The sequence below is a fragment of the Neolamprologus multifasciatus genome, chromosome 14 (assembly GCF_963576455.1).
Source record: "Neolamprologus multifasciatus chromosome 14, fNeoMul1.2, whole genome shotgun sequence".
NCBI classification, from domain to species: Eukaryota; Metazoa; Chordata; class Actinopteri; order Cichliformes; family Cichlidae; genus Neolamprologus; species Neolamprologus multifasciatus.
Window position 1 is genome coordinate 7,428,045 of NC_140452.1, and position 20,591 is coordinate 7,448,635.

Sequence of the window (20,591 nt, forward strand, 5' to 3'; positions counted from 1 at the left end):
GAATGTTCATAAAACAAAAGAACTCATCATGGATTTCACGATACTCCTCTCATAAATAGGTGGAATCTGTCTCCACATTTAGGTTTCTGGGCATCTCGCCTTGACCAACAACACTAATGAAGGCCCATCAGGCAAGTGTCCTGAAAAGGAATGACCTGAACCAGTGGCTGTCGTTGGCCTTTTTACCACTCCTCAGTTGACAGCATCAGATCCTCCCGTCCTTAAAATTGCCAATCTAGTCTTCAAATTTCTGTAAATTTAACAAAAAATGTATGTTTCAGTACACCATTCAATTTACTTTGTTTATAATAGTTTTTCTTGTTTGTTTGTTTTATGTTCTTGCTGGTATTTTTGCCACGTCTACTGACCATGCATGAAATTAATGAAAGTTTTTACCAGATGTTGCAGATTAAATCCTAATAGTTTGGATTTTGTTGCTGTTATTAAGTATTGAAAATATTGCTTTGGTAACTTGTCAGAACAAGAATTTTTGAACAACAGTTGAAAACTGCTATAGAATGACTGCTATATAGATGACAGAGCTCACTCAGCTCACATTAAATTTACATTTGCAGTCTTGGACTTGATGCTTGATACAAATGGAAATGTTAGATTTCATTGTATGAAACCAATGAAAAATAATTCAGAGCTATATAGTGTTATTGTGAAATGTGATTTTAAATTTATTTATTTACTTAACACTGAGTTACATATTCATACGTTAACATGTACAACAACAATAAAAAATGTACAATTATTTAAAAAAAGTTTTCTCAGTAACAAAAGTAAACAACTCTGCTATGTGTTTGAAAGTGTGCAATTTACTTTTTGTATTTTTATTGTGAGGTAAATAAGACAAAAATGATCAGTAAGGACAGACAAACAAAAAAAAAGACAAGCAAATTCATCAAATATATTATTATAGTGTAGTCTCATAACTATGTATAGAGCATTATGTGGATTATTGAAATGGTAAATGGAATAATTTGATAGTCATGAAACTTTTTCAACTATATAAAGAAATAAAAATGCTCTCAAATCACAGCCCAGAAGCCTACAGCAGAGCTCACTACCAACCAAATAGTACATATTAAAACTTGAATAAAGTTGTTCATTTACTTCTTCATTTACTTCTATATTAAAAGCCCTAATCTTGTGTGATGCAAAAAAAAGACATAGCAAAGACATAGTAATGTGGGATGTCAATGTGGGTTATCTTTTAATGTGTTTTTTAATAATTAATATGTATTCCTTAAAAAAAAATGTTTCCTGATGTGATGCAATAAAAAAAAACAATGTCATTAATTGGCTCATAGTAGGAGAGATTGGGCACAGTGGATGGAGGTCCAGGCCAACCCAGAGGTCCCACCACAGCCCCAACCCATCTAGTGACATAACCTGGAACCTAGAGTGTTCCAGAGTAGGACAATCAGGAACACTCAACAACAACAACAACAACAACAACAATAATAATAATAATAATAATAATAATAATAACAAACAATAATGAAAATATTGCTGATGAATACCATAGTAACTGTTAGGAAAAAATACCAGAACTTTGTGTGTGTGTGTGTGTGTGTGTGTGTATGTGTGTCGATGTGTGCACATGCATATGCACAGTTAGGCAGTTATGTGTACTTATGTGTTATGTGTAGTCAGTGTCCAGAAATTGATTTAGAAAGACATAAAATATCCAATTTCGACTTGGAATTGCAACAATAATCATTTCCAAAAAACTGATATACTATGATTAATTTTTGCACATTAAATATTTCTTGGTGTTCTTTTCAGGCTTAAACAATATGATAAAACATTTTGGAGCAAATATACACATTATTAGTCCAAAGCTGGAGGCCAGAATGGCAAAAATCTCCACAACCACAGTGAATTTCCCAGGAGAGCTGACATATGCTGGGATAAAAGTGATCCACACTGCACAAAATATTAGCATGCTGAAGGTGATAAGCTTCGCTTCATTGAAATTATCAGGTAATTTGCGGGCTAAAACAGCTAAAACAAAGCAAAAGGAAGCAAGTAGGCCTATGTAACCGAGCACAGCCCAGAAGCCTACAGCAGAGCCTAATGCACATTCCAGGATGATTTTCTCCTTGTATGCGGTTAGATTTTTTATTGGGAATGGAGGCCTCACTACCAACCAAATCGTACATATTAAAACTTGAATAAAGGTGAAAGACATAACAGTCATTCTTTGTTGTGGAGGACCAAACCATTTCATCACATTACTACCTGGAAGTCTGGCTTTAAAAGCCATTAAAACCACTATAGTTTTTCCAAGTACACAGGAGATACAGAGTACAAAGGTAATCCCAAATGCAGTGTGGCGCAGCATGCAGGACCACTCAGATGGTGCTCCAATGAAAGTTATTGAACATAAGAAACACAGAGTCAGTGAGATGAGCAGCAGGAAGCTCAGCTCAGAGTTGTTGGCTCGGACAATTGGAGATGTCCTGTGACGTAAGAATATAGCAGTTGTGATAATAGTCAGACAAGCACCAAGAACTGAGAATGTAGCCAGGATGATTCCTAGGATGTCTTGAAAAGAAAGAAACTCTATGGGTTTAGGGATACAAGTGTCTCTCTTTGCATTAGGCTGGAATTCCATGTGGCAGGGTAAACAATCAGCAGAATCTGAATGGGAGAAAAAAAGGAGTTAAGGTGCTTCTTGTAATTGTGGCTTTATAGATTACAAATGTATTTTTGTAATGTATTCAATGTTGAAGATTTGCATCATAAAGACATTTTACATGCACAAACAAGCATTTTACTTTACCTGTAGTATTACTAATCTCTCCCTCAGGACAAGCGGTACAGTCATAGCAGCAAATGGGTTTTCCTTTTTGCAGCACTTTACGAGTTCCTGGAGGACAACTCCCACTGCACACTGACACTGGCACCTGTATAATATAAAAAGGCAGCGTAACATATGTAAATGTTTGCTATAAAACTGAAAAGATTACATTAATTTTTCCTTTGACTTTTTACTTCCGTGCTGCCCTCCATCCAGATGATGTTTTTGTTAATCTGGAACTCCTGGCCCTCTGGCAGTGATGCATCATACAGCCCTACAGTCACTATGTCAGTTATGCCAGCCATAGTTTTCTGCCAGTTAACCAGCTCATAAATAGCCATAGGATCCCCATTAGTATCGAATGACACATCATATCCATTTCGGGAAAAATTTACTTTCTTCAGCTCAGTTAGAATCTGTAAGGATGAATTGAGACATAAAGGGAGTGGAAAAAATAAAACAATATTCGAACAACTAAAAGTAATGTTTCACTTAAGGTTTCTTAGAGACAGTGAAACATGTTGGCAATGACTGATTCGTTTTTACTGACCTGCTTGGACTGTAATTTAGTTAGTTTGTCACACTGAGCTGTGACATTTCTTCCCTGACATAATGCATTATGAATGGCATGTGCAATTGCATACACAGCCTTGTACACCATGTTACTAATTCTAAGCTGAGATGTATCAGTGTACGGGGTTTGGAGAGTCTTTATATCTTCAGTTCCATTACATACTTTCTTTCCTGCAGAATCACCTAAAAATAAAAAAAGGCACCAAAATGACAGACAACTGAATTCATGCATTTAACATCATATCTTTTGAACATATCACTCAACAAACAAAGAGTCACATTTGAGAAAAGGGGCTACGGTAATAGTGTCGACTGACTGTCTAAACTTAACCTACAAGGTTATAGAGGTCATATAGGTTAAGATTTTTTGCAGTAACGGACCTTTTTGATTATGTTGGATTTGAAATTGCTTAGATTACAAAAAAGAACATGTCTGGACTTTTTAAGACCAGACATTTTACAAAAAACTCTAACAACCAAGAAAAACAAAAAACGAAAAATGTTTCTCACTTTCTTTTATTGTGCAGTTGAAGGAATCCTCCCAGAACTCAGTAAGCAATGGTGATACAGCCACTTGAGCAAAAGAGAGATTCAACAGGAAGTTTCTGAAACCTGGGATTACAGATTTCTGAATTCCAAATCCAATGGTCCCAGCGAGAAAACTGTACTTCCTTAATGCTGGGTTGGTCACCCATGACTCACTGCCTATCCACTGCCGAGGTGGGAAAGGCTCACGTGAAAGTTCTGCCAGCAGGATCCTCATGTCTCCAGATGGTGCAAATGCCACCACTACCATCGATGTAGAACTTGTGAAAAAAGTACAACTTATTAGAAGAATTTTTTCAGCTATGTAAAATGTTTAGTCAGAAACTTATTTTTGTATATCAATCCAACAAACAAACAAAAAAAACTTGTAAAAAATCATTAAAAATAAATCCCAGAGTGAAAATCTTTGATGTAAGAACCTGCGGATAACATCTGCTACTTTCTGAATCCTGCTATGTGGGTGTGTCCGATAGAAAGATACAGAGTATTCCACACAAATCCCCTCTTTCTTTGCTGCTTCTAGAAAAGATGCCATGCCGTTATTTCCATAATCTGTATCTGATCGTACAGCACCTATCCAAGTCCAGCCAAACTGTTTTACCAGCTTAGCTAGCGCACCAGCTTGAAACTGGTCACTGGGGATTGTTCTGAAAAAACTTGGGTACTGCTGCTTGTCAGACAAGCATGCACATGTGGCAGAGGGGCTCACCTAAAACAAAAGAAGACAATGTAATCCTATAAGAACTGCATATGTGCATGCATATTTTAAACACTTAGTTTGTCAAAAACTTTAAGTATTTACTTGAGGAATGTTAAATGGACTGATGATTCGTGACATGGTGATGGATGGCGTAGACCCAGACTCACCAACAACAGCCATCACCATACCTGACTGGGAGCAGTTTTTGCCAGTGTGAAACACAAAGTCCAACCTATTCAAAAACTGAAATGCCAAATGTACTGTCATGGAAACTGATGCACATGAGTCATAGATCTGATACCCAAGCCTGATTCCGGGCAGCAGCTCTGTATTGTTGTTTATCTCTTCTATGGCAAAGACCATTGCATGTGACAACTGCAGCTCATCGGCATTTATGCTGCAGGCAGACAGTCAACTCACTGTTAAAATTGTAGGCTACATAGATTTTGTTAAGATGAAATTTCATACAGATAACACACAGTAAGAAAGATTACCATTACAATACATGCAACGTGTTCATAATTTTTTTCCATACTGACCTCCCTTTGCATCTTACTGGCTCAGGCATGATGGTATAATCATGGCTCACTGTTTGCGTGTAGGAATGAAGAGAGAAAGCACCCCCAATAATGAAGTCCCCATCCATTGAGAATGCAGGTAGATGAGTGCTACCCTGCAACTTACATTTCACAGATGAAGCTTCAGTACCAGCCCAAGCACCTGTAAAGCTACTCCTTTGATTCAGACTATCCAGAGACACACCCAAGGCAAAAACTGAGTTCAGCTGAAACAAACACAGAGCAGATACCAGACCAATTAAAAGAACTGAGACTGCCATCTCTCCCTGATGTCAGGTATGTGTGTAAGTGGTATTTATATAGGGTTTTAGAGAAAGGGCTCTGCTCTACGCCTTCAAGAGGACATGGCCTTACGCAGTGGTCTTTGATTAAAGGTCTGAAAGGTCATTCATTACGAGTTTATTCATTCATTCAGATTCATTTAGCTAAAAAAACAAAACAAAACAAAACAAAACTTTGTCCCCGACAAGGCTTGGAGATATCCTAAAGTTATCTTATCATTCAGTATTTCTTCATTTGATGTTTAATACATTTAGCACAGTTTATGTGTTGAGAGTTCTAAGTTGGCATGTTTGCAGTCATGTAACTGGTACAATATTTCCACACAATTTGCCACAGTCTTTGGCAAATTAATGCTGAAAATTTACTAAGAAATATTAAAAGAAGCTACAATTGTAAAGTCTCACTCTGCTACTACCACCTAGTGGACAACGTGATTAAATAAAATATGAGCACTTCATCTTTTACTGTCAGCTGAAGACATTTGAACTATAGCCTAATCACAAAAACACATCTTAAAATACTAACAACTTAAAAAAAAGAGGCTAATACTAATATATACACCAAAAATGAAAAACATAACCATGACTGTTTCTATTATATTCTCTGCTGTTTTTTCTCTTCTGGTTAAAAATACCTTTTCTCTTCAGTGTCAGCCAGTACTTCCTCAGATAGACTTGCTCTTACTTTAACTTGAATCACAATCACAATTTAAGGTGCTCTGATCAGCGTTGTTGTTGCTATACAAAAGAAGTAATGTAAAAACATGGAAGCAAACATCAGCAAGAATGGGTGACTGAACTGGAGATTTAGGTTCCACGGGCATGTATAAGGGCCATTACTCCTTAGATTCCTCTGAGTGGTCACTGACTTCGGAGCCAGCTGTACAGAATAAGCTTAACATACAATCAACAAGATACATGTCTTGGTCCCCATAGTGTTAACAGTACTAAAAATAAAAAGTTAGACAAGTAAGTAAAGAAACTTGATTTATATTGCCAATTTTCTTCTATGTTTTTGATAATCTTTTTATAAGCAGTAGTTTTCCCGTGAAAAAGAATAGAATAAAATAGAATGGAACAGCACTTTGTGTCATTGTACATATACAGCGAAATTATGGAAGCTCCACACCAACTGTGCAGGAATGAAATATAAATAGTAATACAGTAAGAAACAAATAGATAATGGTAATAAGAACCAAAGCTATTTAAACCGCGTGTTCTCAACGATATTAATAGCTCTGCAGTTTGTTGCAATCCACTTGCCAATTGTGTCATTCAAAATGTGCGAGGTAGACGTACTGAGCCCCCGATACTCTGTGAGTGGTTTGTTGCAAGCTGAGTGACGCGTTAGCCAATGTGCTAGCAGCAGGCCCGGCTAATGTATGCATCGCCTCAATGTAGGGATGCACCGATACCGGTATCGGGTATCGGCCTCGATACCACATTTTCTAAAGTACTCGTACTCGTTAAAAGTCCCCCGATACCGGGGACCAATACCACGGTCTGAGACCTGTCTATGTTTGAGCGGCATGTAAGGGGTTAATCACAGACGCCGAGTAGTGATGGGATTTCCGGCTCTTTTTAGAGAACCGGCTCTTTCGGTTCGGCTCACTAAAAAGAGCCGGCTCTTTCGGCTCTTTAAGTTTTATCTTATCTTATCTTATGTCAGTGAACCGGCTCTAAGAGCCATTTTGTTCGCGACCGGCCCATCACTAGCGCCGTGTGACTGTGCTTGTGAGACTTCTAAACAGAGAAACAGAGTAAATACCTCTCAGCCCCATGTAGCAGTGTGGAAAGTGAAAGGTTTTTTAGCTCAGTGTCACACATTATAGATGAAAACAGAAACAGTCTGACTGCTGATAATGCAGAAAAGCTACTTTTCTTTAAAAAAAAACCCTGCCACTCACTTTTTCTCTCCATTAAGTGAGTCAGCGAGTACTGAACTGCAAGTACTCGTACTCGTACTCGTTTCCAAAAAAGTGTTATCGGTGCATCCCTACCTCAATGTGATATTTTAAGCTGAAGAAGAAAATTCTTTCTTCCACAATGTGCATAAGACTTTATGTCAGTCAACTGTTCAGTCTTGTTATTTTTTTAATACTCAAATTTCCCATCAAGAGGGCCAATGTACATTTATCATCTTTCCAATTGAGTTGATTGGTTTAGCTGCTCATCACTACCAGACCTACTGCCCATTTGCACATGTGCGAATGTAACTCTACTTGGACAAACTGCCCGAAATGTGTTGACAGAAATATTTCAGGGATTTTGAGTCATTCTGCACTCCAGATGCATTAATTGCGTTAATTATTTATTTTTAATTATCACTGATTAATCTGTGTTAACGTGTTAATTTTGACAGCACTTTTATGGCCTTTATTGTTTTATTTTATTTATTTTAATTTTTTTTTACAAAAATAGCAACTATGTCTTCTCTACAAAAATGCCGCAGGGGCAGCAGCAGAAAATATATTAAGTTAGTAATGCCGAATTTATTGATTCTACTACTTGCTTTACTACTCTACTTTACTTGCACTAAATCTTGCATAGTCTGGAAGTTGTCCAGAAGTTGACATTGTCATTAGGGTATTCTTTATCTAATGAGCTAATATGTACCTAGAAAGTGGATGCCCTGTCATAAAATATGCATGTGGGTGGTGCTATACTACAATGAAAAAGAAACCAGAGGAGATATAAAATGAGGTAAGCATTCATTAAGATAAGAAAAGTGGTGTAAAGAGAAAGAGTCATTATGGGGCCATTTTTTGACACATTGAAGTTCTTGTATTTCTTTGTGATCATGATTTACTTCTCATCCCACTTTTTCATCTCAGAGTCTCTTTTCTCAACCTGCAAGTTAAGGAGACAGTTTTATCTTAATGGGATGCACAAACCTGGAGATGTGATTTTGGGGGGGCTGTTTGAAGTTCACTACACCTCTGTTTTCCCTGAGCTAACGTTCACCTCAGAGCCAAACATGTTGAGTTGCCAAGGGTAAGTACTATATTCATGCATTAAATGCACCGATTCATGAAAGCAAACATTGGTGCAGATTTTTGTTAATATGTTAATTTTCAATATTGAGTTTTTGGGGTTTTGTTTTGTTTTTTACAAGGTTTGACCCTCCTGGATTCAGGCATGCCATGACAATGGCCTTTGCTATTGATGAAATCAACAAAAACTCAAATCTGCTACCTAATGTGACTCTTGGATACAGTCTTTATGACAACTGTGCCACACTTGTAATTGGATTCAGTGCTGCATTATCATTAGTCAGTGGTCAGGAAGAAAAGTTTCTGCTTCACGAGAACTGTTTGGGGACCCCTCCAGTTGTAGGGATCGTGGGTGATTCCTTCTCAACATTTTCTATTGCAACCTCTGATGTAATAGGTTTATTTAAAATGCCAATTGTAAGTTTCCTGTCCTGTATTTTACATGTGCTTTTGGTATGCTGTATTAAAGTTAATGTTTCTCACTAGGGTGAGAAATGACAAAATGAAAAAAATAGGAAATATACATTTTATATTAGTTCCAGCTTCTCAGCAGCAATCTGTTTTGATTTCAATTGTGTTTTTTGATAGGTGAGCTATTTTGCAACATGCTCTTGTCTAAGTGACCGTCATAAGTTTCCGTCTTTCTTTAGAACCATTCCAAGTGATGCCTTTCAGGTAAAACTTTCTTCTACAAAGAGAAAATGTATTTTACAGCAAGTGCATTGATGTAAGTTACCCCGAACTAAACAACGCAGTTTTTTTGTTTTTTTTTAATTTTTTCAATTTTTTCAATTTTTCATTTTTTTCTGGATTACATACTGTGCAAATTGATTAGAAAGAAAAACTGTGATTATGTAATTATATTGTTTGCACTGAAATATAATTCAAGCCTTAACTAAGAATTTCACTGGTCTTTATGTAGGTTCATGCAATGATTCGAATTCTAAAACACTTTGGGTGGACATGGGCTGGTCTGCTGGTAAGTGATGATGATTATGGAGTCCATGTAGCGAGATCATTTCGACAAGCGTTGGCTCAGTCTGGTGGAAGTTGTCTAGCCTACTCAGAGATTTTGCCCTGGGGTGAAAACTCAGCTGAACTAAGGAGGATTGTTGAGGTGATGAAGAAGTCCACAGCACGTGTGGTAATTGTCTTTGCACATCAAATCCACATGATTCAACTAATGGAGGAGGTATATCTAAATCAAATTGTATTCATCAGCCGCCTCTTGCTTATTAATTAGAGATGTAAATTATATTACAGACATTATATTCATGCAAATGAATTTCATGCTGTGTGGTCAAATGTTTATGGATGTTGGAGGTATTTCCATTCTTTGTTGTGCTCAGTGATGGGGTCATTAGTCAAAAAAAGTAATTTATTACACATATTTTCCAGCTCACTTTTCTTAAAGTAATGTAGTATGCTACTTAATTACTCTCAGGAGAAAGTAATTCTTTATACTACTTGCTACATTACTTTTGCGTTTCTCTGTTTTTTCTCTGTTTCATAATTAGCATTTTAGGCTACAGCCCCACACACCAGCACAACTCCTTATCCAAATTAGGACACACATATAATCTTTCTCTTTGTATTTAGGGTAGGAAAACAAAGCCCACAACACAAAGCAAAGATGAAAACAGCACAAAGAGACTTCAAAGTGATTGCCACAGGGACTCTACTTTAGAAACATGAACAGATAGAATAGGAGGCTACAGCCTGCTCGTGACTGTTTTTGTTACCTTTTGAAGTTCAAGGTCTGGTTGCTGGGCTGGGGTCATCATTCCCTCAGTTTTAACATCATGCTTGATTCTTGGCTAGTTTAGCATTAGCATGCTATCTTTGCAGATGCTTGTAAAGATCTGAAGTTGTGTTAGCAGGATGAGGCAGTTGTTTTTGCTCAGGTTGAAGTTTGCATTTTACCATCATGCTCATGTCCTTTTGGGCAAAAAAATAAAAGTAATGTCCATAGTGGATATGAAATTACTTTCATTAAACTGTGCCACTATCTTCCTCCTCCGTCACATGAACCGAAATCAGCTGGTTGTTGCACATGTGCAAAAAAGAACCAATAAGCATAATGCATAGCAAGTAAACCAACATTTCCTACCACTACTGGGATCTCAATTTCCATCCTTGTATGTAATGATTTCAAGATTTGTAATGATTCAATCCTAGACTATGTACAGATTATTTTTGTTCCTTATATTTCTAAATAGGTGATAAAGCAGAATGTAACAGGGCTGCAGTGGATGGCTAGTGAAGCCTGGACAACAGCAGCTGTACTCCAAACAACCCGACACATGCCATATCTGAGTGGCACTCTGGGCATTGCCATCCGTCGAGGAGAAATACCAGGGCTCAGGGATTTTCTAATGAAAATTCATCCTGACATTTATGGCAGCAATAACAATGGAAATAGCATGGTAAGATTGTAACTTTAAAATATACTTGTACTCACAAAATTTAAAAAAAATGAAAATATCTTTTTTAAGACTGTTTGAAATATTTTTCAGGTAAGACAGTTTTGGGAATACACCTTTCAGTGTAGATTTGCTCCACCTCCATCAGGTTGGTTACAAGGTGGGGGAGCACTCTGCACTGGACAAGAAGAACTAGCAAATGTGGAGACTGAGTTTTTGGATGTTTCTAACCTCAGGCCTGAGTATAATATTTACAAGGCTGTGTATGCTCTTGCATATGCCCTTGATGACATGCTACGCTGTGCACCTGGGAGGGGGCCTTTCAGTGGGCACAGCTGTGCTACTTTGCAAAAATTAGAGCCATGGCAGGTGTGGTATTGGTTAACACATTAACATTTATTTTTATTGTTGTAAAATTCAGCTCCTACACTCATGTGAAAAAGAATGTTTAAATGGAACGTTATACAGTACTGTGAAAAACTAAGTACACTCTTTCAATTCGATTCAGTTCAGTTCAGTTTCATCTATATAGCGCCAAATCACAACAACAGTTGCATCAAGGCCCTACAATAATACATACAGAGAAAAACCCAACAACCATATGACCCCATATGAGCAAGCACTTTGGTAACAGTGGGAAGGAAAAACTCCCTTTTAATAGGAAGAAACCTCAGGCAGAACCAGGCTCAGCAAGGGGCGGCCATCTGCCGCAACCGGTTGGGGAGAGAGAAGGAAGACAGGACAAAAGACATGGTGTGGAAGAGAGCCAGAGATTAATAACAAGTATGATTCAATGCAGAAAGGTCTACTAACACATAGTGAGTGAGAAATGTGACTGAAGAAGAAACACTCATTGCATTATGGTAATCCCCACCAGCCTAGACCACTACAGGAGGATTCGGGTTCACCTGATCCATCCCTCTATATGCTTTAGCAAAAAGGACAGTTTTAAGCCTAATTTTAAAAGTAGAGATTGTGTCTGTCTATCTCCTGAATCCAATTCGGAAGCATGGTTCCACAGAAGATGGATCTGAAAGCTGAAGGCTCTGCCTCCCATCCCACTTTTAAATACTCTGGGAACCACAAGTAAGCCCTCTCTCTTTTGATTCAATAGCTTGGAGAACCACCTTTAGTAGCATTTACTTGGAGCAATCAATTTCGGTATGAGTTATCAATGTCTCACATTTTTGCAGAAGACTGGCTCTTTTTTTTAACAACATTGCTTTAGTTATTTTGATTTTGTGGGTATGCTTATGTATAGCACTTCGTCAACAACAATTGCAACACTTTAGTTTTCTTCAAATTGTACTGTCACAAACTTACACATTTAACATGATAATTTAATCTTGTAGAATCTGTAATGTAGATCTTGGGTTTTTGGAAATTCTGTAAGCAGTGCATAGTCTGACTTTCAGGCAACCTTGCTGGGACGCACTCTCCTGGGAAGAATTTGGCATTGTGTTAACACACGTAAATGCTCTAGAACACCAAACTTCTGAATCTTCTATTTTTATAGAGGTGGTCACACTTGCTGATGATCAGTTAATAAAGTACATGTGAGTAGCAATACTTTTCTGCTACTTGCCCCTTTTAATTCCTATGGAAACAGTAAGAGTGTTCCTGTGAACTTCTTTTTCATGTGAGTAATTGGTGTTAAAGACAGATTTTGGAAACACAAGATTTTATTAACATTGTCATTAGAACATAGTTATTTTACATGTGTGAGATGAGCAAATTTATTTGCAAAATAAAAATGAATAACTGCCCATTTGACTAGACATTGTGGTGACTAAAGATTGTTTTTTATTTCAATTTACTGAAATTAACAATGTTGCAAATTCTGTTATTCCACAAGTTGCAATGCCAAGCTAAACTATCCTTAGTTGCTGTAATAAAATCAGTTGAGAATTAAGAATGATCAGTTGAGTCTATAATCAAGTCTCCTTTTCACGTCCCTTTCAATGATAATCTCTTGATCTTATTTTTTTTAGTTGATGCATTATTTGGAAAAAGTTCACTTCACTACTCCATTTGGAGATGAAGTGTCATTTGATGAAAATGGTGATGCCTTGCCAATATATGATATCATGAATTGGCAATGGCTACCTGATGGAAGTACGAAGGTTCAGAATGTGGGCGTGGTTAAGAAGACAGCCTTGAAAGGTGAAGAACTCAGACTTGATGAAGACAAAATCTTCTGGAACTCTGACTCTAAACAGGTTACTTCTGTTTAATGTTGTTTTTAAATAGTTCTGTGCGACACAGTACAATACAATAATGTTGTGTACAATATATGTGGTATAACTAACCTTGCAGCCAGTGCAGTCAGTGTGCAGTGTAAGCTGTCCCCCAGGTACTCGCATGGCTAGAAAAAATGGGCAACCTGTGTGCTGTTTCGACTGTGTGCGTTGTTCTGAAAGAAAGTTCAGCAATGAAACAGGTTAGTATCATAATTTTTTTCTGATATAAGCAGTTGGTTCACTAGGGTGAATGCTGAAAATACAAAAAAATGTATCTTCCACTTTATACTAGATTCTTTGGAGTGCACCAGTTGTCCCGAAGACTTCTGGTCAAGCCCTCAACGTGATCGCTGTGTTCCTAAGAGAAGAGAGTTCCTCTCCTACCATGAACCTCTGGGTATTTGCTTGACAACTGCTTCATTGTTGGGTACATTTATCTGTGCTGTGGTCTTGGGGATCTTCACTCATTATCGCAGCACACCTATCGTCCGTGCCAACAATTCAGAATTGAGCTTCCTGCTTTTAGTATCACTGAAACTATGCTTCCTGTGTTCTCTGTTATTCATCGGACGACCAAGGCTATGGACATGTCAACTGAGACATGCAGCATTTGGGATCAGCTTTGTGCTTTGTGTCTCATGCATCCTGGTGAAAACAATGGTTGTTGTGGCAGTGTTTAAAGCCTCAAAGCCAGGAGGGGGAACCAATCTTAAGTGGTTTGGTGCTGTACAGCAGAGAGGGACAGTATTAGTTCTTACTTCAATCCAAGCAGCTATATGTACTGCTTGGCTGATATCCTCCTCACCAGTTCCTTATAAAAACACTCAGTACTACAATGACAAAATAGTTTTTGAGTGTGTAGTTGGGTCTACAATTGGCTTTGCAGTGCTACTGGGTTACATTGGTGTACTGGCTATCCTTAGCTTTCTGCTAGCATTTCTAGCCAGGAATCTTCCAGACAACTTCAACGAGGCCAAACTCATCACTTTCAGCATGCTGATCTTCTGTGCCGTGTGGGTGGCCTTTGTTCCTGCTTATGTCAATTCTCCAGGTAAATATGCAGATGCAGTAGAGGTATTTGCCATTTTGGCCTCAAGTTTTGGGCTATTGGTGGCACTGTTTGGACCAAAATGTTACATAATCCTGCTGAAACCAGAGAGAAACACAAAAAAGGAAATAATCGGTCGTGGCACGGCAAAGTCATAAGGTATCAGTTTTCAGCAGTCTTAACTAAAATGAATGCACTCTTTTTAAGTGCATAGGTATTAGCATTACTGTTGCTTTGTATTTGCATTCTTGCTTTTTTTTAACCATAGTATATACTGGATTGCTTCCTCCCTGAAGAAGAACCAGTATATTGAAATGTTGGCTTTGTAGAAGGGTTTCAAGAATTAAATTATTACATTAATGATTAAATGACTGTTGTAATTGTTGTTGTACTTGTTATTCTTTGTATTACTATTATTTATTGTTATTTGCCTGATTGCATTTGCGAGGGTTTGAAATATATGAAAGAAAATCATTTGTCTATGCTGATTTTCTTTCTTTTTTTTTTTTTTTTCTTGATAGTTATTTATGGAAAAAAAAGAATTTTTCCACTTCTGCAGCATTGGAAACACAATTACAGATTTAAGGTTATTTAGTATCAAAAGTGAAAATGTCACTGTGTCGCCTCTACTGCAGCATTAAGGCTGGATTGGAGCCAATTTTGGGTGTGTTGCTGTTAGCATACGCGACACCTGTTACAGTTTTATCCACCACTTTCTTACTGCGGTCATCTAAGGTAGCACTAAATCCAGAATGGTCTCACACAGCAGACCGAAACAATGCTGCTGCTGGCGCATCCTCGATCGCTTTGGCTTTACCGTTCGCTATTTTCACGACTTGGCTGCTGCACAAGACATTTAAACCCTCTGCTCCTTCATTTGAGTCAATGGTGCAAGGCTTTTACGAGCATGCCCTGAACCGAACAACACACACGTCTAAAACCAAACCGAACCGTCCCTAATCTGCGGATTGTTTCAGAAGAAAGAAATCCCTCTTGATAGTTTAAAGAATGATGAACTTATAAACTGAATGTAAAAAAAAAAACCAAAAAAAAAAAACCTCTCTGTCAGGAATTAAGGGTAGAAAATAATGTCTCTGTTTCAGATTCCTCCTCTTCTCTCAATCGCTATGGGTTCTTTATAGTAGCATCAGGCGCCCATCATACACACACCTCAAGCATCCTTTCTTTCATCCTTTATATTGACACAGGAGCGCGGGTCAGGCCAACTAATCAATCACCTTTGTGGCATTTGAATTGTTTGCTCTGTCTATAGGCTTCCTCTGTGCTCACTCCTCTGATCTCTTCTGCTGCGAGCACAGAAACACTGACAAGGTGAGCCATGAGAGAGGGCGCTTGCTACAGAAAAGCACTGGGTGGGGGGATTCTGAATGGTCAAATAGTGCATAATGCACATATTCAAAACGTTGCAGGAGTATGAAGGACAAGTCACACTCTTTCAATCTGCTTTCCCTGCTTGAGGATCCACTCGCTCCTTTCTTATACGACAGCCTTGGACGAACAGAGATGAGAGGATGATATAAGAGCTGTATTATGTATATTATAATGCATGCAGAATCTTTTTCAAAACTGGCTGTGCAGGCAGACATCAAAGCACCTCGATTTCAAGTGCCTATGTAGGCCAGAAATCGTGTATTATTTGTTGCTTCCCTGGGTGGTCTGAAGCTGCTCTTAACACACCACGCACTCGTTTAATTGGATTGTCAATCTGGGGGAGCACACTTCCTCCTCTGTTTAACACTCTCACATAATAACCCGCCGCAGCCCTCAGGCGCCGTTACCTTAACCACACATCATAATCATATAATAATCTGATTTTATCCGTGGCAAAGCCAAATCATGCTAAAGATGTGATGGCAAGTGGCTGGATGCGCTCACAGGAAAAGAGGAAGACATTTTGTCCCCGTGTCACCCCTGACATCAACCCCCTCGACACTCACACACACACACACACACACACACACACACACACACACACAGAGCTTTGACATCTTTCTACAACCAATCAATAGGTCACATTTCTTATTACACTCTGCCACCCATCTAAACCAGTTCCCGCTTGTGCACACAAGCAACAACTGTTGCTTGTGTGCACAATTTTGTGCTGATTTTCTTTCTAAGGAAAAAAAATGTATGAATGTACTATTGCTGTGTGATTTATTACTATTACTGAAGGCTACTCACAATACCAATACCAACTAGACTTTTAAATCTTAATATAAAATGAGTAACAGTAGGGTGGACATTACGTAAGGCTGCACTTTTTGCAGCGATCTCGTATAGAAAACTATTCCATACGTATAAAACAGGTCCGGTGCTCCAAACCGTAGTAAAGGGACTTCTGGCTAATACGTCGGGTTCTGTGTCGGACTCGTAGCTGGGAACTAGCTTTACTTTGTTGTCTGGGTCAACTTTGCTAGCGAGAGACAGAGAGAGGCATTGAAAGGCTGCTCCAACAGAACTTATTGTTTCGGAGGAAAACACGAACACAGTGTACAGTCCAGTCTTGGCAGCTTGCTTACAACTGGGCTCATCAGGCACTCTTTTTGGCTGCTGTGGTTATTATTATATTTACATGCTTCCAGCTCCCGTTTCTGATCGGTGACAACTCGTACTTTTTGACTCTCCTTTTTCTACCTCTCTCGCGCTCACAGACACATAACGTGTATAGCAGTACATTCTCCCTGCGGAACGGAATACACTGCCCATGAGGCTACATTCTTTAGGGCTTTAGGGCTATTAAAGGGCTATTAAATACGTTTTTGAGTAATAATTTTAAATATTTCTTCACTTCATTATGCGGACGCAAGTAGAGGTGACATAGGCCACGAGATTGAGACACAGGAATTAGGGCTTCTTAATGCATATTTTGTTTGGGTTTCCACCGGTGTGGAATTACCAAAAATAGAGAGGGCATAGCCTAACATATGAAACAGGAAAAGGGGGCCATGTAATCCATGGAATTGTTTTTTTTTTTCTATTTCAGTTGTGTTCTGTTCAACTTTCATTGGGATTTGTGTGGTTTTGCAACCTGTCTGGATTGACTACGAGAAGGCCTATGACTCGATGCACCACAACTGGATCCTGGAATGCCTAGAACTGTACAAGATCAAAATGACCATGAGAGCCTTCATCAGGAACTCAATTGGGACGTGGCGTATAAAACTAGAGGCCAATTTCAACATCAAGTGCGGGATCTATGCAGAACAGCTCTGTCCCCACTGCTGTTCTGCATAGGCCTAAACCCCCCTCAGTGAGATCACTAACAAGACTGGATACTGATACCAACTATGGAGTGGAACAATTATCAGCCACAGGACGGCTACAAGTATCTGCCCACAGGCAAATGGAAACCACTCAGAACTGCTAGAAAAATTGCAACCACTAAGTACCTGTAGAGGGTCAGGCCTTCCCAGAGGAGTCAGTTGAACGGTAAGAACAACATCCGGGCTATCAACACCTACACCCTGCCCATGATCAGGTACCCTGCTGGGATAGTAAGCTGGCCAAAGGAGGAGATAGAAGCCACTGACCCCAAATACCCAAATACCCCAAATCCAGCACTCTGAGGCTGTATGCTAAGTGGAAGGAAGGAGGCCGGGGACTCGTGTAACAGGCAGGGAAAATAATCACAGACCCCTCACAAGCAGACTTTTTGATCTGCTGCCCTCTGGCAGACGGTATAGAAGCCTGCAGACCAGGACCACCCGACACAGGAACAGTTTCTTTCCCCTCGACATCTCCCTCCTAAACAGTTGAACTGTCACACTGCTTCACACTGCTGGAGTGCAACTGCACTGTATGCAAACTCCGTGGTATTCATTTCTATTTGATTGATTTCCGTACGGCCGTCACTGAGGCAGGTGAATTTAACCTGCAGGGAAATTTCCTGTCTCTCTCTGTCTATCGACAATCATTTGTGTGTGTAAGAGAGAGAGAGACCCTAGCGCATGTTCCTTCGTGGGCGCAAAAAGGGAAACACAGTCGCCCAACAATAGTCTCGGGGATACAGGTGGGCGGTTCACAGATGGAAACAGAATCCTGGCTTCAACTCACAGTCACCTTAGAAATAAATCAGACCACACTTGTTTAGCAAGCCTTAATAGATTCTGGTTCAGAGCAGAACCTCATAGATCTGAGTTTTGCAAATTGGGTTGGTATTCCGCTGGTGCATTTACAGACCTGCATTCCAGCTTGCGCATTAAATTATCAGGTATTCACTCTAATTTCCCACATTACCAAAACTATCACATTAACCCTCTCGAGGCAGACATTGCCAATTTGCAACAGTTAAAAACTAACAACCTGATTACCCCACATACATATTTTATGAGTTTCTTTTACTCAGAAGTACCACTGCAGGACTTGGTTGTGTATTAGCAACAAAAAGTTTAATTTGAGCCTGAGAGGGTTAATGACTTCAGGCAATCACTAGGAGAGAAGCTCTTTTTATGCACTTCCTTCCCCAGATTACCCTTACCCTCGATTTTCTGTGGTTGAAACTACATAGTCCTCACCTTGATTGGGACGGGTAGAAAGTGGAGTCTATTTTGTCACTCCAACTGCTTAAAGTCAGCCTGTGCACCTGGTCCTGATGAGGTTGCCCCGTGAGCGAGAATTCACCCAATATCACTGGCGTCCCCTCTCTGTATCAAGATCAAGGTATTTAATAAAAGTAAGCTGCAGCCCTTGCCGCCCCACAGGCCATACTACATGCATGATTAACTTACTTCCCGGGTGCACCACTAGCAGGTTGTATAATCCATCCAAACCTGAACGTTTCGCTATGGAGAAATACATCCGGAAGTCTCTAGCGTCGGGCATCATACGGCCATCCTCTTCCCCAGTGGGGGAAGGTTTCTTTTTTGTTGTGAAGACAGTTGGAAGACTGCTCTTAATTGATTGTTCTGTTTTTGTGTCTTTATTCTTATTTCTACACACACCGTTTGTCACGGCTGGCGGGGTGAGCCGTGTGGTGTGGAGGAAAAGGAGGACCCAAAATGCAGACAGCCGACTGATGATATGAGTGAGAGTTTATTTACAAGGTGGCAGTGGCAGAAACAGGCAACGAAGCGTGAGAAATTACTAACGGAAACCTAAACTGGGAGAAACTAAAGAGCAAACCTGAAATCTTAACGAAACACAGCGCAGAGAGCCGCAGACTAAGGAGCAGGATACCAAGAAACACAGACGAGCCGACGGGGAGCACAGGCAGACACGCACTATAAATACACACACCAGGTAAGTAGGAAATGGCAGACAGGCGGGGACACAGCTGGAACTAATGGACATAACGAGACACAACCCTACAAAGTAAAACAGGAAACACACAGCCTGTTTTACACAACCAACTGGGGACACGATCAGAACGCAGAGGAGAGACACAGGTAGGGATGATGGAAACACACAACTCAGACCCTAAGAATAAATACAAAATCAGAATAAACTAGAACAGTGATAATAATCAACTTAAAGCGCTGGGTCACCGACCCAGGACCATGACACCGTTGCTTTTCTGGGATATATGTTGTCTGGGTGACAGGTGAAGACTGACACCATAAAAGTCAAAGCTGTCACAGAATGGCCAGTGCCTAGCACATGTAAACTATTACAAAGGTTTCTAGGATTTGCCAATTTCTACAGGCGTTTTATTAGGAATTACAGCCACTTACCTCACTTCCACCAAAAGCCTGTTCACCTGAAGCAGAAACAGCTTTTAAAAAACTTAAGGAATTTATTTGCCACAGCCCCAATTTTAATTCAAGCGATCAGAACAAACAGTTTGTTGCTGAGGTGGATGCCTCCAACATCGATGTGGGAACAATGCTGTCGTAGCGGTCTGGGACCTCTGCCAGATTACAACCCTGTACTTTCTTTACGCGCTGCTTGACTACAGCCAAGAGAAATTGCGCTGTGGGAGACCGGGAGGGTTCGGAACAACCCTTAATAGTATGGACAAATCATAAAAACTTAGCATATTTACATAGTGTTAAAAGACTAAATGCTTGGCAAGCAAGGTGGTCACTGTTTTTTCATTTCATATCGCCCAGTTTCTATAGAAATATTAAAACAGACGCTCTTTCTCAGCAGTTTGAGTCAGGTGAAGAAACCATGGAGGTGGCACCCATTCTCCCTGCTAACTGTGAAGTGGGAGTAGTAACGTAGGAGGTGCAGGACACCATCACATGGACTTAGATAGAACCAGATCCTGGCATGGGTCCAGCTAACCGGCAGTATGTATGTATGTGGGAAGACTGCCACCCTACTCAAGAGGTATTTTTGGTGGGAGACATTAGAGAGATATGCAAGAGACTATGTGGCAGTTTGCACCGTCTGATCTAGAAATAAAGCCCAAAATCAACCCCAGGCTGGTCTGTTA

General features: G+C 39.5%; 2 protein-coding genes across 2 annotated transcripts; one reads left to right on the plus strand and one right to left on the minus strand.

The window, feature by feature from the left end:
• Positions 1–1,538: 1,538 nt before the first annotated feature.
• Positions 1,539–4,181, minus strand: LOC146503438 (extracellular calcium-sensing receptor-like). Its single transcript, XM_085131198.1, has 5 exons — positions 4,088–4,181; positions 3,549–3,568; positions 3,007–3,228; positions 2,795–2,960; positions 1,539–2,652 (listed from the first exon to the last, which is right to left on the minus strand). The coding sequence occupies exons 1-5, from the start codon at positions 4,179–4,181 to the stop codon at positions 1,754–1,756; spliced, it is 1,401 nt and encodes a 466-aa protein (XP_084987324.1). The 3' UTR covers positions 1,539–1,753.
• Positions 4,182–8,605: 4,424 nt separating this feature from the next.
• LOC146503439 (extracellular calcium-sensing receptor-like) lies at positions 8,606–14,645 on the plus strand. Its single transcript, XM_085130592.1, has 8 exons — positions 8,606–8,900; positions 9,072–9,158; positions 9,406–9,675; positions 10,703–10,909; positions 11,000–11,275; positions 12,898–13,125; positions 13,223–13,346; positions 13,439–14,645. The coding sequence occupies exons 1-8, from the start codon at positions 8,634–8,636 to the stop codon at positions 14,350–14,352; spliced, it is 2,373 nt and encodes a 790-aa protein (XP_084986718.1). The 5' UTR covers positions 8,606–8,633; the 3' UTR covers positions 14,353–14,645.
• The last annotated feature ends 5,946 nt before the right edge of the window (positions 14,646–20,591 follow it).

Bases quoted from the DNA above. Each gene is read 5' to 3' on its own strand.
- LOC146503438 (XM_085131198.1), bottom strand. From the start codon at position 4,181: ATGGTAGTGGTGGCATTTGCACCATCTGGAGACATGAGGATCCTGCTG. The intron at 3,569-4,087 runs GTGAGTCATGGG...TTTTATTTTTAG, and splicing joins ACCTCGGCAGTGGATAGGCA to GTGATTCTGCAGGAAAGAAA. The intron at 3,229-3,548 runs GTATGTAATGGA...TCATCCTTACAG, and splicing joins GTGATTCTGCAGGAAAGAAA to ATTCTAACTGAGCTGAAGAA.
- LOC146503439 (XM_085130592.1), top strand. From the start codon at position 8,634: ATGACAATGGCCTTTGCTATTGATGAAATCAACAAAAACTCAAATCTG. The intron at 8,901-9,071 runs GTAAGTTTCCTG...GTTTTTTGATAG, and splicing joins GTTTATTTAAAATGCCAATT to GTGAGCTATTTTGCAACATG. The intron at 13,126-13,222 runs GTTACTTCTGTT...CTAACCTTGCAG, and splicing joins GGAACTCTGACTCTAAACAG to CCAGTGCAGTCAGTGTGCAG.